Genomic DNA, 20000 nt, shown 5'->3' on the forward strand with positions numbered 1-20000 from the left:
GCTTGGCGCCGCAGACGAGACTGATCTACCTATGTATATATATATACATAGGTATATATGGATCTGCCTATGCTGAACGTACCCATACAATACCCTTACAACATATTTTATATAATGTATTTTACTGTTTTATGCTTGAGTTCATTCAAGTCAACAAAAAATTGCGAAAGTCGTCGTATACTTTGGCAGATTTCAATGCGAAAAGTGGCGGAAGAGACTGGTTTAGCAGCGTGTGAAAAATCTAATGAAACATTCGCACTGAGAGAGAGAGAGAGAGAGGGGGGGAGAGAGAGAGAGAGAGAGAGAGAGAGAGAGAGAGAGAGAGAGAGAGAGAGAGAGAGAGAGAGAGAGAGAGCAATGAAGGATAGAGGGAGAGAGAGAGAGCGAGATAAGAGAAAAGGAGAGAGAGAGAGGGAGGGGGGAAGAGAGAGAGAGGGGGGGAGGGGGGAAGAGAGAGAGAGAGAGAAAGAGACAGAGACAGGGAGAGAGAAAGAGAGAGAAGGGGGGAGGGGGACAAAAAATAGCTTCCTCTTGAAATGGGAGCAACCTTCTCAGGTTTGGTTTTCCAGCCGGAAATGGTCTACTTTTGCTTGAAATGCCATATTTTTTTCTTTTCTTCACTGTAGACGATTTCATGTCTTGGTGCAGCCCGCTTACTCTTCTCAGAGTATATGGCTTTATGGTACTCTGCTCTAATAATATTATACTTTTCGTTTGTTTATCATATTGCTGTTTATTACTACCACCATTATTATATTAATCATTATAATAATAGTTATGATGATAATCTTTATTATCAGTATCATTATTATTATTTTCACTTGTCTTCAACTTCTCCCTAAATTTTCGTTTAAGCTCTTTCTTATCGGCTCTTCTTTCTCCCCTCTCCTTCCTTTTACATTCTCCCTCCCTTATTCCTTTCCCGATCTTCCTCAGGGTTGAGAATCTTCCTCTTTCCCTCCTAAGAGATCTCACGAATCCTTCTCTTCCCCTCCTTTGACAAATTTCTTCCGAGGACCTCGCAGATCTTCCTCCTCCTCTCTCCTCCATCCACACCTCTCCTCCTCGTACCTCATAAATCCTCCTCCTTCCTCTTCCTTCCCTTTAAAATGTTCTCCCTCAGGGCTGCCACGTCCCCCCAACGTCAAAGCCGCTGCCGAAGGACCCGACGGCATCCTGGCGGGGCTGAGCAAGGACAAAGTGTGGATCGACCATTCCACCACCGACTATGAACAGACGCTGGTGAGATGGGGCGCTCGCAGTTCTTGGCTTACATGTCTTTTACTGAATTGATAAACATGGGCGTTTCATTAGATGATCTATATATATGTGTGTGTGTGTGTGTATGTGTGTGTGTGTGTGTGTGTGTGCGTGTGTATGTGTGCATATATGCCCATTTTTCCTCTACCAAAATGCAGTATTCTTGATTCCCACTTATTATGATTATCAAGAAGCATCCCATGTTATTCCTGAAATCAATCAATTTCGTTGACGTTTTACTTCCCTCTTGCAATAACAGTGCACTGATCTTAGATGTCTTTTCCATCCTTACGACTTGTTTCAGGCGTTCGGGGAAGAGGCAGCGAAGAAGGGCGGCCACGTCCTGGAGGCTCCGATCACGGGCGGCTTGGAGGCCCTCAAGAAAGGCCAGATGGTTGTACACGTCGGCGGGGACAAGCAGGTGGCCGACGCAATGAGGCCAATTCTTGACGTAAGATGCTTTGTATTTAGTTAATGGATTTATATTGTTTTGTTGTTGTTGTTAAGTGATTAAAATATAAACTGAGGCAGTATGTGCTTTGCTGAAGAAGTCTAGTTTCACGCAATAACAAAATGTTTAAGAATAAGCCATTTTAAAAGGGTATATATTTTTTCATTTACGAAACTTCCAGAATGTTTTGCTATGTTGTTTCATTCGTTGTTTTTCCATAAGATTAATATTCTTTCTCGGGGCCACAGGCGTCTTATAACGAAGTCTTCTATGTCGGCGAGATCGGTTCCGCCATGATGGTTAAGGTGGTGTCCAACATGCTCGCCTGCGTCCACATCATTGCCATGGGCGAAGTCCTCATGCTGGGTAAAACAACCACATATTAAGCCTATCAAGCATTGCTGGGAAACTTCAGCGATCATGTATATAAACTAACTGCAGCGAAAGTGTATGAACTAACGACAGGAAAGACAGTCTTGTCAACAGCGTGACATATTGTCTCGCTGTTGACAAAAATGTCCTTCCTGTCGTTAGTTTATATACTTTTCCTTAATAATAAGACTTAATAAGACGATAATAATAATAAGCCCCCCCTCCCCCACAGCCAAACGGTCCGGCCTCAACCTGAAGACCTTCTGGGACGCCATTCGGGTGAGCGCCGGCAACAGCTTCGTGTGGGAGACGGGCGCGCCGCTCATCTTCAACGGCCAGTATGACCCGGGCTTCACGATGGCGCTGCAGAACAAGGACCTCCAGCTCGGATACGACATGGCGAGGAAGTTCGAGGTGAAGGATTCGGATGAGGAAGCTTCTAAATTGTTTGTTTTTGTTTTTTTTTCTGGTTCGGTGGGTTTTGGTTGAGGTTGTGGTATTTGGTTGTGGTTTTCCTTAATTCTGTTTTTGGTTCCGTTATCTGTTCATGCAGTTTTATCTTGTTTTGTTGTCGATAACTGTAGATTAGCTGCTTGTATATGTAGGCTCGGTTGCTAGTATTTATAGACTAGCGCTTTCAGGGTTAGATTACCTTAGGATAAGCTATTTCAAGCTAGAGTTCAATTAGGTTAGTTTAGATTAGGTAAAGCTGGATTAATTTCGTTTAGGTTAGACTAGCTTAGACTAGAGAAAGTTAGGCCAGATCAAGCGTAGCATTTAATGATATATGTAATCCAAATGAATTATTCAGGGACTGTACCCTCTATTTAAGGCTATTTAGCTCACGAATCCTTAATAAGACCAGAAGAATAGCAGGCTTATTCGCACTACAGCCGACCTAACGTGGACCCCCCCCCCCAGGTGCCGATGGACATGCACCAGCTGGCTCTGAGCATCTACCGGCGGACGCAGTACCAGCTGGGCGACGAGGCGGGCTGCTACTCCCCTCCCAAGACCTACGAGCTGGCACTGGGCGAGAGTCTGCAAGTCCAGGACTTCAAGGACTGGACTTACGATAACGAGATTTACAAGGGCTCTCTGGTGGTCTCCCATAACAACATCGGCTAAGGAGGGGACAATGGGACAGCCCAATAAGCGGTTTGAGGGAAAATGGCAAAGCAGTTTATTTGTAGAAGAATGAAGTCTGTATTTTTTTTGGTCTTGATGTAATTAATGGCTTTTGGTTGAAGCGAGAATATTAAATGCTATGATCTGAGAGGTTATTTCTACAGTTTTATGTAAGTGGAGAGTCGTTAAAAAATGGTTTGCTAGAATATGAATAAAACCACAAAGTGTTCGTTCAGGCAGCACTACGTCACTCGTACAGCTGAAAAGTGTAGTAAAGATTTTTTTTCTCCACATATTTCTCCATTATACTCCTGTGTCTGTCTTTATACATACAAACCTAAACACATAACTTTCTGGAAATACCGAGTACTAATGCTGTCCACACACACACACACACACACACACACACACACACACACACACACACTCACACACACACACACACACACACACACACACACACACACACACACACACACACACACACACACACACACACACACACACACACACACAAGCGCGCGCAAACAAAGAAACAAATAAACAGTAATCAAACAAATGAATACAAATAGGAAATACAAAAACAACAGACTCCTTCATGAAACTACGAACCATATTCAACGAAGCACAAACGACCGAAAAGAATCAGTTATACAAACGATACTTGTAAATTGCGGCAAAAAGTCACAAGAAATTAAAAGTTTCCATGTTTAGAATGGTACGAAGCGGGACTGTCAGTGAAACATTTTGGATTTACATCGTGTAAGGAGAACAGAAATGAGTTAGTCAGTGTCAGAATTCTCTCCAACGCAGTTCCTGTGATATGAAACAACGAAATGTATGCGCAGTCACTCTACAGTCTACACATGACTTGAATATCTTCAAAAGATGTACCAGGCGGGAATGGCGAATCAGTAAGGTTTTGATGCTATTCCAGACGTTGTCATTATTGCTGGTGAGGTAGAGAGAGAGAGGGAGAAGAGAGAAAGAGTGTGAGAGAGGGAGGGAGAGGGAGGGAGAGAGAGAGAGGGGAGGGAGGGAGAGAGAGGGGGGGAGGCAGGGAGAGAGAGAGAGAGATGAATCGATTAAAATCTTAAGCACGAAATAAAGGTATTAGTAAAGTCACTTCATCATCTACTAATTGACTTGACTATGACACATACCATATAAAGAATATCAACATGAAATTGGTTGCATTCACATCGCATGTCAACAGAGATTCATAAACTTCAGTCTTTGCAATAGGTCTCTTTCGCATGAAGACCAAGAAATAAACCTGATTTGCATACTGAATAATGACAGGACATTTCATAATAAAAACATATATGCTGAAAAAAGTTAAACGCCATCTGTGCCATCAACCTTTATTAAATTAAACTAATCATGATAAACAAAGAATCCATCTAGATAGGTTTCGTATATCTGTTTTATAATTTGTGATCAATAAGTAGAGCGTAATAAACACTCAAATTACGATATAAATTCATCATAAACGTTACTTCTGATTTTTTTTAGTGTAGGGTTAAGTAAAATGAAAATAGCACGAGGTCCTCAGTGAAGAAATATATATTCAATAAAAGAATAAATAATTTGACCAGACAGGCCATAATATCCGGTATAAGTTTTCAGCATAAAATTATTGATGTTTTTATTTATTTACTGTTTTGAATTTGATCTTGAAAATCGACTACAGGAGGAAAACGAATGAGGGAAGATGGATACTGCAGTAACATGGAAATATACCGACCGTTAAAAACGAGAGAGAGAGAGAAAGAAAGAGGGGAGGGGGAGGGAGGGAGAGAGAAAGGGCAAGGGAAAGAGAGAGAGAGAGAGGGAGAAGAGCAAAAATAAATAGATAAATAGATAAATAAATAAATAAAAAATAAATAATAATAGATTTTATAAAGTAATATCTTAAAAGTCATCATATTGGTATATACTTGCTTGTCCCTTCCACTTTTTATATCCGTATCCTTCCCGCTCATGATTAGGATATAACTTAGTTCCCGAAATAGCTTCAGTGAATATAATCATTGGAATCCTTGCACCTCAGTAGTTGATGCTGACATCGAGAGCATCTCTTCTAACTCTCTCTCTCTCTCTCTCTCTCTCTCTCTCTAAATATATATATATATATATATATATATATATATATATATATATATATATGTGTGTGTGTGTGTGTGTGTGTGTGTGTGTGTGTGTGTGTGTGTGTGTGTGTGTATGTATGTGTGTGCGTGTGTGTGTGTGAGAGAGAGAGAGAGTGTGTGAGTGTGTGTGTTTGTGTGTTTATGATTCAAACATATTCCATAAATGTAACTGTAACAGTATAACAACATCATGAACATAGATATAACTTATTCCCAGAAAAAATATATGATTCAAGTACCATTATTCTTAGATATGCTATTGCAGCTATTTGCATGGCAACTTCTGAAGGATGCATCATTAACAGATACAGTAGTTTGATTGTTATCGACCATACGATATATATATATATATATATATATATATATATATATATATATATATATATATATATATATATATATATATGCAAGTAATCCTACTGCAGAGCCTCTTCTCGCTTCTTATCAAAAGGCGTTAGCGACAGTACAAAAATAGTCACAATGAGTTGCACTGCATTTTAACATTTAAGGTAGGCACTGCTCCCTTTCTCTTTTTTGTCTCTAAAAAGGGGAGACATTGTTAAAACATGTTATAAAAGTTATATTCTTGGTCATACAATTTTAAGCTCGTAGACTTCCTTCTTATTAATCAGCATCTACTATATGTAGACAAAGAAATAGATCTGACGGATACAACTGAGTAAATTAAACTTTTTATATGTTTTTATGGGATATCTAATAATACAAGAAGAATGCAAACAAATCAAAACATTTACCGCCGTAGCCCACTCGGCGCTTGCACAAATACCCTCAGCCTTGAACATGTAAACATTATATAACTCGTTATCATGGTGATGAGAAGGAAGCTGTCGGTGCGAAGCCTCTTTGTGAGTGAGATGAAAGGAACTCAGTGACCTCAAGTATTGCTTTTTGGGGAGATAGGAAGTCAAAATGTCTGAATTAAAGCCAAGTCAACAGATGCTGTCCTCGTGCGTCGGAGCTGTATTCACATCGCTGTTTAGTAAGATATGAGTTTTTTGGTATTGTTTTTTTTTTTAAGATAATCTTCTGGGTTGCTTTTCTCGATCGGTATCATACGTTGTATTTTACTATGTGTAGGGTGGTTATGTGTAATGTTGTTGTCAGTTTCACCTTCTGCTCTGGGACGGATTTCATAACTAGTTATTATGAAAGGATCAGTTTTGCCCCATCAAGATGGATTTCGATAATGATTAGGAGTAATTTTGTAGTGAGAAGCGGGTATTTTTGAATGCCATGCGTCATGTCATCTGGAAATTATGACATTTGTATAATATGGAGAAGTATATTTTTCTAACGTGTCTGCATAACGGATCGCAATGATTTCAGTATTGTTGGATTCCTCTCACTGTCTACAATGGAAATATGTAGATTTTACTGCCTGGAAACCCTCCCACCCCCTTTAGCAACAGACTTGTTCCTGATAGCAGGGGAGGGCATAAATAGTACCAGAAAAATTGTGAGTTAAAATATGAATAATCTATATAGAATCAGACACTGTATTGTCTAATGCATGGGGCCGAGCCCCCTGCCACCTCCCCAGTGGGCAGCTGCTGCCCTAAACCTCCACGTATTCACTGCAGGAGAAAGTGTCTGACAGAAAACGCCACTCAAGCATGGCAGTCATATGCTCTCTCCTACTGTGAATACATGGAGGATTCTTTGTTTAATGACAGGTTCTGTGTATACTATTCATTTTTTACCCCTTAATTTCCTTGGTGAGAGTGAAAAAAATATGTTGATATGTGGTATGAAGATTTCTTACGACTGCATGTTGGACTAATGTCACTATAGTAGCCTCAGAATCTGTTGAAAAAAAGGACAGGAAAAACAGAATATTGCTGAAATTGATATTCTATAAAGCAGTGAACTCACTTATGAATAAGAAAATAATATTATTTTGTGTAAATTACATTTGCCTTGAAGAGTCAGTCAGAAAGTCAGAAAGAAGAATATTTAGCAATTCTAAATTAATTACTATACATCTATATACACAAGCTTTAATTATGTGCTAAACTATTTCATAAAATCATACACAAGTTTTCTGAAGTACTAATGTGGACTGACGAAAATTTGAGTGGTTAATGAAAGTAATTTAACACAATAGTTCTGGATCACAATAATTTTGGTATTAATGGATTCCTCTCACTCTTTACTATCCAAATGTATAGATAATATCAAACAGAAAACCCCCCATCTTGGCCCCAGTAGTGGGGGAGGGAATGAGAGGTACCAGGGAAATTGTAGGGTATAATATGAATAATATACACAGAACCAGTCATTATATTGTCTTATGCAGGGGGCTATGCCTTCCAAATCCTACAATGGAATACAAAGAATCCTCCATGTATTCATGGCAGGAGAGAGCAAATGACTGACAAGCAGGAACGCCCAATGCTGAATGTGTCTGATGCTGTCTCCTGTTCTGAATACATGGAGGATTATTTGTTTTCCTGGGCAGGGATTGGCTGCCCCCATGGGAAGGGGTCGCATTAAACAATTTAGTGACTGATTCTGTATATACTATTCACATTTTACACTGCAAATTCCCTTGTACCTTTCATGCCTTATCCTGTTATCCTGACCAAAAATGTGGGGGTTTGGGTGGTTTCTGCACAGTAATTTCTATATATTTGGATAGTAGGGAGTGAGAGGAATCCATCAATACCAAAATTGTAGCACTTTGTTATGTGGAACTAACAGATGACAAATATAGACCTTGGAAATTGGCAAAAAAGTAAAGCATACTTATGCAGAAACAGATAATAAGGAAAAAGGGAGGTAAGGAGTCTAGATACCATATATGAGTATTTATGTAGGCCATGCTTACAAGCCATGCACCAGGGAAACCCACCTATGGACCCCTAGTGGATCCAAGGATGAGTTTCAGGAGGATAAGATCATATAAGAATTGACAGTAATGTTTAATATACTCTTTGCATAAAGGGGAGTATATATTTTTATTGTTTACTTAAAAGTTTGATAATACTTTGTGTATCTCTTGTATATATAAGACAATCAAATCACAATAAAAAAGTACATAATACTCATTGCTTGCAAAATTGTGTTTATGTAAATATTTTTGGGGAAGGCAGTGCATAGCTTTCATCAGGGTTTTAAAAGGGTGTGTGACTCTAAAAAAGTTAAGAACCTCTGCTTTAGATGTATTAATGGTCATATATTTGTCTTTCTATGGCTGTGTATTTTATTTAAGATGGAAATTATTGTATGATTATGTTATTGGCAAACTCTAGAAATCATTAGAGACATACAAATAAATGTTAAATTTGCTATCTTCTCTTACAAGAACTAAACATAATTAGCCTTTCTGTAATCACAGCATTCAGAAAATTAATGCTCATTTAAGCAGTGATTATAACTCAGGGAGCTCTGGTGGACACAACTTCCCTCTCTGTCAGGAAGGCACGCACTGATGGTGGGAGGCTAGGATCTTTGGGGAAGCTTGTGCACATAGTGTTGACACAGAGTTCTGCTGAAATTTTTTGATTTTCATATTAGTCTTGCTATTTTTGCCAGTTTATGTGTTAGGGGAATAATAACTATTTTTTTCAACTTTGTGGTATTTTAGTTAATGGCTCCTGAATCCTTTCAGTGACTCCATTCGACGTAGTCAAGGTACGCATCCAAGCACAGCAAAGAGCGCAGCTTGAGCGTTCTTGCTTCTTGTACTGCAATGGCCTCATGGATCACATCTGCAATTGTGCAAGAACCATATGTACACATCCAGAGAGTGCACCTTGGTACAACAGACCTGTTCCAGTACAGTTGAATGGAACTGTAGTAAGTTGTCTAATGTTTCTGTTTGTAATGAAGTATCTACATAGGATTATACTCTGATTATTGTATGTGTTGCACAGCATATGCTTATGTCATCATCATGATCATCGTCATCATCATCAGCCTGTATCATTCCACTGCAGGATAGAAGCCTCTCCTAAACTTCATTCTCTTTCTTCGCTTTGTGTCCAGTTCTAGCCACCAAATTTTGTTATTTCATGATACCATCTTGTCTTTGGTCATGCCTCCTTGTGTTACCTATTTCTCAGGCTATAACCATCTTTGTCTACCTGTTGTCATGTCTCCTACAGATTTGACCTGCCATTTTCCTTTTTAAAGCTCCCAAGTGTATATGTATATTTTGCTTCATTCATAATTTCCTGCATCAGCCTTTCCAATCCTCTCTGGTCACTCACTAGTTTTTTCTCCTATAGACTAATTTAGTTGTCTCATTCATACCTTTCCACATGTAATCCACATTTCTAACCCATTGTTATAGCAGGAAAAATACATTGGTGAAAGAATTTTCCTGTTATTAAAGACTTGCCTCTCTAGAGTATGAGCTACAAACCTTGTAATATGTTGCTTCATCCTAGCCTCATATAATGTATTTCTCTGTATAAGTATATTGATTGACTTACTAATAAAGTAATAGAAATAGAAATATTAACATAGATGTTGACATAGATATAGATATAAGTACAGATATAAACAGAATAGAGAAATAGTAGGAGTGTGCATGCATGCATCCCCCCTTACAACACAGTGGGAATGCCTAGTAGACAAACACCTTGGAGAGTTCCCACTGAAGTAAACCTAATGCCTGGGTTTTGGTCCACATGCAAGCTGGGAAGCACCCAGATTTAACACAGGATAGATGTTCCTAATTAACTCATTGGACCTGGGTGCTTTGCTGCATGCACGTCCCAAAATCTGGGCATTAGGCTTACTTGAGTGGCTACTGTCACAACTGTGTGACCTGTAGGCCTGGTGCACAAGAACTCTCATGTGCAGTGTCAAGACTCCTTGCTTCTCCTTTGCAATGTTATGATTTCTTTTTCTGCTTAAGCATTATTATTTATTTATTTATTTATTATTAATAGTATTTTTTTGCCATTTTCTAAAGTCAATATTTGTCATTTGATATGCTTTATCCTGATGGTAATAGACTGTTATCCTTGCAATTTCTAGGTTGCCCATTACTCAGTTTATAATGAGAACAAGAAGTAACATTTTGTCATTTGTGCCTTTTAACATTTTTCCCTAATATTAAATTTTACGCAATACAACCTGCACATGGATGGTATATTCCACATTCTTTTACTGATAGGAATATTGCAAAAGACCCTTTCTAAATGCCCACTTAGTCTAAGGACATTCCAAGAGCTTTGTGCATTTGTGGCACGTCATTCCCATCACCCTGGCCCTCAGTGAAATATTTCCATGATGACATGTTCATGCCATGATGGTCAAGTCTCCTAGACCCAAGAAATAAATATTGATTTGCATATTTCTTATTGGTTGATTAATTATTAAATTTTTCATAACTATATAATGAAATAATTTTTCAGGATGCATTTGTCAAGATATCTAGGCAGGAAGGCATACAGTCCCTGTGGTCGGGCCTTCCACCAACACTAGTTGTAGCTGTGCCAAACACAGTTATATACTTCACCTCCTATGAGCAACTGCGATCGAAATTCCATCAGTTTGCTCCAGAAGAAACAGGAGGTCCACCCTCATGGGCAGGAGGGCTGGCAGGAGGTCTGGCTAGAGTCTGGTCTGTGACGCTAGTCTCTCCTTTTGAGCTCGTCAGAACAAAGATGCAAGCTAAGAGTATGTCATATAGAGGTATGTAACAGTAAAACAGGTAAAGGAAATGCTTTCATAAGAAACTGAACTGTTATGGTGGATGATGATGATAGTGGTGTAATATTTTTGAAAGCTGAAGGCATAAAATTCTGTTTACAGATATTTTCCAATAGGTTTTACATTAAAATAAACTCTATGAAAGTGTCCAGCTTATAAGATTTTTATTTTTATTTCCACAGAAGTGGGAGAAGTCCTACGAACACAAATAGCAAGGGAAGGAATAGTAAGCCTATGGCGGGGCTGGGTTCCAACAATTCTACGAGATGTTCCATTTTCGAGTAGGTCTCTAGCAGGGCAGTGGCTTGAGATGTCTTCCTCCACTCTCAAACTCATTCTCTTTTTTTCACTATCTTATTGATTCTTTCACTCTGCCTCTGTGTGTTTTACCTTTTTTATACTTTTACTTTTACTTTTTTTCTCTCTCTCTGCTTTTCCAAACATCTCCATCCATCTCTCTAAATTGTATGGTGTTCAAAGAAGAACGATAACATAATGAAATTCATATTACAAAACTGCTCGTGAATTTTTGGAAGTAATTTCCTTATCTGGTATTCTTCTTTTTTACAGTATTATACTGGTATACCTACGAGAAGCAGAAAAAGTTAATGAAGCAAGAATACCCCACATTCACCTTTACATTAATTGCTGGAGCATTATCTGGCGGAGTAAGTTGAACGTTTTGTAGCAAATGAGATAGCAACTAGAGATGAAAATTTTGATTTGTGGAATGGGAAGGTTGAAGTGATGGAACTTAGTTACTTATTGCTTATTACATTGTTAGGTTTTATTAACAGAAAGAAATCTCCTAGGAAGAAATGTTATGTATGCTTGGACAGTGCAAGATAAAGTGATTCGTGTTTTCAGAAGAGGATCATTGTAGATACATTGGAGGATTAGTTGTATTTTTATATATTTTCTCTCCCTTTTCAGATTGCTGGTGCTCTCACCCTTCCACTAGATGTTATTAAGACACATCGACAGATTGAAATCGGTGAGAAGGCAATATTTGCAGGTCAGCTTAAAAGGAGAAGCAGACATACTTTTGGTCACTTTTGTCTTGATGTTTCTTTGCATGAGCTCTGGGTACTGTATAATTAAGAAAAAAAAAGTGTAACAAACTATCATAAAAGTTGTATTTAGCCATCTTAAAAGATTTTGTTTGATCATAAGACGCTTTGGATGAATGTGCACTTTTTTTCTTCATCTTCAGCATTTTCTTTTACTTTTTGTCCACTTCTTACGTTCAAATGACTTTTAAAGCGGTGTTATGTATCATTTTTAGCCGTTATAAGTTAATTTACTTCATTATGAAGTGCTTTGAACTTACATTTATATATATATATTTTCCTTTCTACTCCATCTCATGCTTTTTGAAGAGCCTTTATATAAAATCTGTATTTTCTTATATCTGTTGTAAGTAGGAATTATCTTTACATGCTCAGGGTTGTCAGAAGCATGATTAATATCCTTGGAAAGGAGAGCATGTTAGGGTCTCTACACTATATTTGTTATATACATATGAATCATTAATCCACTGGTCGGTGCCAGGCAATCACTATGTCTACTGTTTTCTTTTGTGAATTTAGTTTGCACATAGATGGCTCAGCCACCAAGGAGCCAATTAGTAAGCTTATGTGTCCTTGGCTTATTTTCCCTTTCTTTATTTCTTGGGGTAAATTATATATTTTTAATGCTATTCAATGTTATGAGTATTATAATGAACACAAGCACAAACACAATAACATGTACACAAAAATGAAAATGAAACTAGCCACTACTTCTGAGTAGTATAAAGTTATGAACAATAGTGATAGCAAGAGAGAGTGATTTTTTTTTTCCGAAAATTAAAGAAAAGGATAAACAGGTGAGACTTGTGGAGCCATTTTTGTGTAAAGAAAATCAGTAAACACAAGGACACATTGGACATGACCTTTCATCTTGCCTTCCTGGCAACACTGTGTTAAAACTGCAATTTTGGCCCACCTTACCTCTTCTTCATTTTGTAATTCCAGTAAAAGAACCAGTAATAAGATATGTAAGAGAAGGTTATTTCCCCTTTCATTGAGTTTTCAGGGTTTTTTTTATATAATGCTATTTATATAAATGTTATTGCTGTTGACATTAAGAGCTGAATATTAAATGGAATACATGTATTGTTGAAAGTTTATTTATACGGCATTGTTCCTTTCCACAGATCCTGCAAAAGGTACAGAAAGTGTTGGATCCACTAGAACCATGCTACAGAACATCTATAGACAACAGGGCTTCAGAGGACTTTTTGCCGGACTGGTACCACGTCTCGCCAAAGTGATGCCTGCATGTGCTATCATGATATCCACTTATGAATATGCTAAAAGGATTTTTAGAAAACGCAAATCAGTGGTAGTTGATACTTGATTTTGTTTGGAGTGTATACTATGTTAGTTCAAGGAAGTTGCTCAAAGAGCATGTATAGTTGTTATCTAATATAACAAATTTTATGAATTGGAGGTGTCATGTAAAGCAGATTATACTTTATGTATTAGATACATACTCAAAGAAGGAAGACACTTGGTTATAAGTGTGAGAAATGTACTCAAAATAAAGAGATTTATATGATATGTAGTATCAATAGACTTGCTTTTTAAAAGTTCATATATCCCAAAGAAGATCCACTCCCAACAGAATGGAGTGGAATGTTATGAACCAAAATTATCACACCAAATTTTTTTAGTGAATAAAAGTGGCTATTTTTGGCTGGTGAGTGACCATTGGAGTGATTGACAACAATCCAAGCCCACTTAAAAAGTACTGTAAGTCTCCAGGATACCAATGTTTAATCTGAGTATGTTGACATTTTTTCCTTCAGTGAGGGAACCACAATACACTTTCTAAAAAGTTATTTACTTATGAGTAAATAAATCAGCCATTCCCATAGTTGACTAATTTTGTTCACCTAGTATTTGGTGAACTTTTTCAATGGATGCAGTTGGCAGAGGAATATTGGTGGACCACCATGTGTAAAAATGAAGTAATGTATTGCATATGGCTTATTACTTATCTGATATTCATTAAATGGAGGAGCAACATTTTGAAAATGAAGACTTCAGAGCCAGATGACAAGAAATTGGAAAAAATGAAGTGAAAAGGACAACAGCGAGAAGGAAGACAAAATAAGAAAGAAGAGAGTGATAAAGAAAACGAAGAAGGTAGATGCTGGGCTATAATGAAAGAGCATAGCATTAATGTGCATGTTTATTTTATTATTTATACATAAAATGCCATAACAATATATAAAAATATACTTAAATCTTATTCTAAAATGTGTCGATCATTCTTCTTTGGATTCTGTTGCAGGATGAGGCGATCTGCCCGGTCTGTCGAGGCCCTTATGGCGAAGGTACTGTCCTCGGTCCAGGGTTGGCGCCCCGGGGAGGAAGGGTGGGATGTCGCTCCCTCCTAAGATGTTGCGGAAGGACTTGGCTGTTCGGACTCCTTTGTTTCGAATAGAAGCTGGAGGATGGAAGGGTACGGACTGGTGTGGGCCTGGCAATGGGGTCGAGTGATGTGGTATCGGGTTGGAGTGTGGCAGGATGGGATTCGAATGGTGTGGGAGAGGGGTGCTGTGGTGTAGGATTGGGTTGGTGTGGTGTGTAATGGGGCTTGTGTGGTGTGGGATGGGTGAGGAGTGATGTGTAATGGGACTTGTGTGGAGTGGAATAGGTGTAGTCTTGTGTATGATGGGGCTGGTGTGGCGTGTAATGGGACGTGTATGATGTGGGATAGGGCTGGTGTGGTGAGTAATGGGGCTGGTGTGGTGTGTAATAGGACTAGTATGGTGTGGGATTGTTGAAGAGTGATGTGTTATGGGACTCGTATGGTGTGGGATAGGGGTGGAGTGGTGAGTGACCGGGCTGGTGTGGTGTATAATGGGACTCGTATGGTGTGGGATAGGAGTGGAGTGGTGAGTGACCGGGCTGGTGTGGTGTGTAATGGGACTCGTATGGTGTGGGATAAGGGTAGGATGATGAGGGAGATTGGTGGGGTGGTGTGGGAGGTGTTCATGGCCGTGGTGGAGACCTGGGGAGGGCGTGACTGGCACCGGGCCGTTGTGAAGGGGAACTGCGCCAGCGTGGAAAGGACTTGAATTCGGAAGGAGGGGCAGGGAGTTGGGCAAGAGGGGACCTGGACCGACATGGGCTGGGACGTTCTGTGGAACAGAGTTGATATGATGAACTACGGGGCTGTGGTGTGCAACCGGGTTGACATGGTGGGAAATTTGCTTGCTATGATGTGGGGCGCGAGTCACGTCATGAATTGGGGTAATATCATGGACGAATGACCCAACATGAGGGACTGGAGTGACATGGTGGTCTGTCGGATCAATATGATGAGGTACAGGGGTGACATGATGGGAGATGGGAGTAGTACTATGAGGAATAGGAGTACCATGGTGTCTGCTGATAGGACGAAGGGGGAAAGGATTTCCAGGGTGTCTAGCAACATGGTGTTGGGGAACAGGAGGACCAGGAAGAGGAACAGCGTTACCAAAATGCAGAGGAACCGCATTGGACAAAATGCTTGGGAAGTCAGCCGTGTGTAGATCTTCTTCAGGGACAAAAAGGGACAAATCTGCCGGAGGGGGGTGTTCTGCCACTGCGGGATGACCTGGCCCAAACTGAAGGACTGCGTGCGGGGGGATATGCGCCGAATGCTGTGGACCCTGTGTTACGTGAGGGAAGACGGGGCCTCCAGGGTGGCCGAGGGGCACGCCATTCACGCTGATGAGTTGAGGCCGAGGGCGCACAGGCTCTGGCCGAGGGAAATGACCAGCGAAGCCAGGGCCCGGGAGGCGGTGGATGTCGTTCGAGGGCACGGGGAGTGGGGCCGGGAATGCCGAGGGATGAGGAGGAATCTGCGGGTGCGCCGGGACCGGGAGGGCACGGGAGGGGGGCGTGGGCGACGGGAAGGCGTGATGAGGGTGCGTCGGGGCAGGGAGAACCGCAGGAGGGTGCGTGGGCGCCAGGGCAGTGGGCGGGTGAACAGTTGTCACCGCTGCAGGGGCAGGGGAGGCGGGGGCGTGAGGGTCTTCGTCAGGGTGCTTAGCCACGCCCTCGTACGTGACGACGGCGTTGTAGCCGTTTTCGTCCGCCGTGTACTTGACCACCTGCAGGCGGCCGTCGGGGAGGGCGACGCGGTACTCGCCCGCCGTCTTCTGGCCGTCCGTCGTCTCGTGGTGGCCGAAGCTGCTGCCCGATTTGTCGTCGTTGACGCCGTACGAAAACACGTAGTCCAGCTGCGGGAGAGGGGCGGGTGAGGGGGGCGGGAGAGGGAGGACTGTAGGTCATGGCTGCTTATTGTAATCGTTGTCATTATTATTATCATTGTGATTATTATCATTATTATTATTATTATTATTATTAATGTTATTATTGTTGGTGTTACTGTTATTTGAATATTATTATCATTACTATTTCTTATTACAGTTATTATTATGGTTATTGTTATTTTTATTATTATCATGATTATTATTATTATTATTATTATTATTATTATTATATTTATTTCTAAAGCTGTAGTAACACTGTTGTAATAATAATAATTATTATTATAATAATAATGATTTTAATTATAATGATATAGATAATCATTATTATTATCATTATCATCATCATCATCAACATAATTATCATTATTATTGTTATTATTACTATCATCATCATCATCATCATTATCGTCGTCGTCATTATTATTGTTGTACATATCAATGTTATTGTGTGTATGTGTGCGTGTGTACGTGTGCGTTTGCGTGTACGTGTATGTGTGTGTGTGTACGTGTATGTGTTTGTGTGTGTGTGTGTGTGTGTGTGTGTGCGTGTACGTGTGTGTGTGTGTGTGTGTGTAAATTTAACCTTAATTGACCAATAACGAGCAAAAGTAAGTGAAAAAAGGAAGAGAAAAAGGTACCAACCAACTAACCTAATTATGTGCGCACGTGTTCATATGTTTAAAAAATATATTTATAAAATCCGTCTACAATACACTTTTTCATAAAAGAAAATACATTTACACACGAAAATGATGACAATACGTAGCCCACTGAAAGGAGAATACGAAATAAATCCTAAAATGAGTTCACTATTTTACAGTTCACTTATTTTCGAATGGGCAATGGAGAAGAAATATGAGAAGGATGAACTTACGGCCTGATCGGTGACCGGGATGCTGACGGAGCTGACCCCCACCAGGAGAGAGAGTGACAGAATGACCTGAAAAAACGAAAGAAGGTTTGGTATGTAAGATTCCGTTTTCTTTCAAGTTAAATTCTCAGGGTTTCGAGGGGACACTTATTTATTTATTTATTTATTTTTTAATAGTGCCTCGGATTCGGAGATCTTATTAAACATATTAATATAATCAATTCCAAAAGCAAAGGGAATTGTCATTAACGAAATAATCCTTTCTTATCGTTAAAAAAACACACAAGCATACATAAGAAAACGAAAATGTCTTTTTTTTTACATATTCACAGTCCCATGACGCGACATCGGGAAAATTATTCAACAGCTTTCGAAACGGCGCGTTCAAAAGCAAGACATTCACAAAAGTCATCAGTTACGAAATTCTTGAAAGAAAAAAAAAAAAAAGAGAGAATCATTGACAGGAAATCTCGGATCCATTCCACGATTTATGAGGAGGAGGGGAGGGGAGGGGGTGAAAGGGAGGGGGGAGGAGGGGGTGGATGGGAAGGGGAAGCAAGATGGAGGACAAGGGGAGGGACTGGAGAGGAATGGAGGGGGAAAGGAGGGGTATTGAGAGGGTAGGGGAAGGGGGCATGGGGGGGGAATGGAAGGGGAGGGGAAGGGAAAGGGAGGGGTATGAGAGGGGAGGGGAAAGGGGCATGGAGGGGAAAGGGAGGGGTATGAAAGAGGAGGGGAAGCATGGAGAACAGGAGGATTGACTGCGGGGGGAGGGGGTGAATGGAGGGTGATGGGCGGGGAGGGGAATGGGGAGATATAGAGAGGAGGATGAGAGAAGAGGAGGTGGAAGGGGACGTGAGAGAAGGAGGTGGAGGGAGACGAGAGAGGAGGTGGAGGGAGACGAGATATGAGGATGAGAGAGGAGGCGGTGGAGGGGGGCGAGAGAGGAGGAGGAAGGGGGGGGGCGAGAGAGGAGGAGAGTTCTGGTCACTTGTCAGCTGTACCGTCATGACAGTCAGAGGGTCAGGGTCGGCCTCCTCGCATGACTAACACGCGCAAAAAATGCTGTGTCACGCGCAGCATATATTCCATCCCTCGCGAGAGAGAGAGAGAGAGAGAAAAAAACATGTAATCATGTAATTCGCATGACTTTTTTATTCTGGTGTTCCCTGTCGTCCATAACACTCCAGCTGGGAATGAGGGTCGGCGTGCAGTGTTGAAAATTCGATTTCTGAATGATGGTACACACGCGCTCGCTCCTTCTCTCTCTCGCTTTTCGAGCTCTGTCTGTTTGTCTTTCTCTTTGTCTGTCTGTTTCTCTTTCTCTCTATCTATCTGCCTGTCTGCGGTCTGTCTGTATGTCTGTCTGTTTGTCTCTCTCTTTGTCTGTCTGTTTCTCTCTCTCTCTCTCTATCTGCCTGTCTGCGGTCGGTCTGTCAGTCTGTCTGTTTGTCTCTCTCTTTGTCTGTCTGTTTCTCTCTCTATCTATCTATCTGCCTGTCTGCGGTCGGTCTGTCTGTCTGTCTGTTTGTCTTTCTCTTTGTCTGTCTGTTTCTCTTTCTCTCTATCTATCTGCCTGTCTGCGGTCGGTCGGTCTGTCTGTCTGTCTCTCTCTCTCTGCCTGTCTGCGGTCTGTCTTTCTGTTTCTCTCTCCCTCTCTGTCTGTCGGTCTATCTCTCTCTCTCTCTCTCTCTCTCTCTCTCTCTCTCTCTCTCTCTCTCTCTCTCTCTCACTCTCTCACTCTCTCTCTCACTCTCTCACTCTCTCACTCTCTCTCTCTCTCTCTCTCTCTCTCTCTCTCTCTCTCTCTCTCTCTCTCTCTCTCTCTCTCTCTCTCTCTCTCTCTCTCTCTCTCTCTCTCTCTCTCTCTCTCTCTCTCTCTCTCTCTCTCCCCCCACATAAGCACGCGCATCCATGTATTAAATATATAGTATCTGTATCTAAGTGTTAGGAATCTCGGCGACTCTGACATATTTACGATGAGAACCTCAGCTTCTGTCGAATATCTTAATACGCATTTCTGGATAAAAAAAATTTGCTCTCGAAACTCGGCTAGACTTAACATAGATCGTGTATATATATATAGTTGTGTTTGTACAATATAGGAGTTTCCGCGTCTGTCTGTCCTGTTATTTTTTTTAGTGATCTAATTTTCATTTTTATTTAGGACTGGGCGAGGGCTAGACTGGCCAGATATGAAGGAATTGCCAAAATCATGAGAAATGGCCACTTGATAATTTCGTCTTCTGATTCCAACCTGTAGGAACACCATTTAATTAAGCATATATAATAAATAGTGAATCTCTCTCTCTCTCTCTCTCTCTCTCTCCCTCTCTCTCCCTTTCCCTCTCCCTCTCCCTCGCTCTTCCTCGCTTGCTCTTATTTTCATTCCCTCTCTCTCTTTCTTATTTTATCTTACTTTGTCTCTCTTTTTGTCCCTCTCTCTGTCCCTTTCTCGTTTTCTCTCCTTATTTTCTCACTCCGACTTTTGAGAGCAATTCATAGCATAGGTTCTTCGTAATAATGATACGAGGGCGGGGACATTAGCCTCACAGTTCGCATTAAGGTATCTGATAAAAATAGTTCACATCTCACAAAAGCCTGCCACATGTGTGTGTGTGTGTGTGTGTGTGTGTGTGTGTGTGTGTGTGTGTGTGTGTGTGTGTGTGTGTGTGTGTGTGTGTGTGTGTGTGTGTGTGTGTGTGTGTGTGTACGTGCGCGCGCGCGCGTCATGTATCTATAGTATATTGTGTATGTGCATGTACGTTTATA

At 40.6% G+C, this 20000-nt stretch overlaps 3 protein-coding genes across 4 annotated transcripts in view; 2 read left to right on the forward strand and 1 right to left on the reverse strand.

Moving 5' to 3' along the window:
• LOC113802021 (2-hydroxy-3-oxopropionate reductase) overlaps nucleotides 1-3359 on the forward strand; it is a 7594-nt gene extending 4235 nt beyond the window's left edge. Inside the window, exons 4-8 of the mRNA XM_070117143.1 lie at nucleotides 1124-1242; nucleotides 1565-1711; nucleotides 1960-2077; nucleotides 2316-2497; nucleotides 3005-3359. Of these exons, the coding sequence (XP_069973244.1) occupies nucleotides 1124-1242; nucleotides 1565-1711; nucleotides 1960-2077; nucleotides 2316-2497; nucleotides 3005-3211 (773 nt within the window). The 3' untranslated portion in view covers nucleotides 3212-3359. The remainder of the gene's footprint in view (nucleotides 1-1123; nucleotides 1243-1564; nucleotides 1712-1959; nucleotides 2078-2315; nucleotides 2498-3004) is intronic.
• Nucleotides 3360-6112: 2753 nt separating this feature from the next.
• LOC113802016 (mitochondrial glutathione transporter SLC25A40) lies at nucleotides 6113-13647 on the forward strand. 2 transcript variants are annotated; one of them, XM_027352490.2, is made up of 7 exons: nucleotides 6113-6361; nucleotides 8993-9180; nucleotides 10749-11028; nucleotides 11229-11327; nucleotides 11617-11714; nucleotides 11980-12061; nucleotides 13244-13647. In XM_027352490.2, exons 1-7 carry the CDS (start codon nucleotides 6292-6294, stop codon nucleotides 13444-13446), a joined length of 1020 nt encoding a protein of 339 aa, XP_027208291.1. In that variant the 5' UTR covers nucleotides 6113-6291; the 3' UTR covers nucleotides 13447-13647. The 2 variants fall into 2 exon arrangements, with proteins under 2 accessions (XP_027208291.1, XP_027208292.1); XM_027352491.2 differs by having other exon boundaries at nucleotides 11980-12040.
• A 605-nt stretch (nucleotides 13648-14252) lies between these two features.
• The window catches only part of LOC138859961 (inactive histone-lysine N-methyltransferase 2E-like), a 6740-nt gene continuing 992 nt past the window's right edge, over nucleotides 14253-20000 (reverse strand). The window contains exons 2-3 of the mRNA XM_070116501.1: nucleotides 17232-17297; nucleotides 14253-16324 (exon numbers count right to left, since the gene is read on the reverse strand). Coding sequence (XP_069972602.1) covers nucleotides 14360-16324; nucleotides 17232-17297 — 2031 coding nt within the window. The 3' untranslated portion in view covers nucleotides 14253-14359. The remainder of the gene's footprint in view (nucleotides 16325-17231; nucleotides 17298-20000) is intronic.

This window comes from Penaeus vannamei, chromosome 39 (assembly GCF_042767895.1).
Source record: "Penaeus vannamei isolate JL-2024 chromosome 39, ASM4276789v1, whole genome shotgun sequence".
Lineage (NCBI taxonomy): Eukaryota > Metazoa > Arthropoda > Malacostraca > Decapoda > Penaeidae > Penaeus > Penaeus vannamei.

Excerpts from the sequence above, each read along its gene's own strand:
- LOC113802016 (XM_027352490.2), top strand. The coding sequence starts at position 6,292 with ATGTCTGAATTAAAGCCAAGTCAACAGATGCTGTCCTCGTGCGTCGGA. Across the intron at positions 11,029-11,228 it reads TAAGAGTATGTCATATAGAG|AAGTGGGAGAAGTCCTACGA; the intron begins GTATGTAACAGT and ends TTATTTCCACAG. Across the intron at positions 11,715-11,979 it reads CTGGAGCATTATCTGGCGGA|ATTGCTGGTGCTCTCACCCT; the intron begins GTAAGTTGAACG and ends CTCCCTTTTCAG.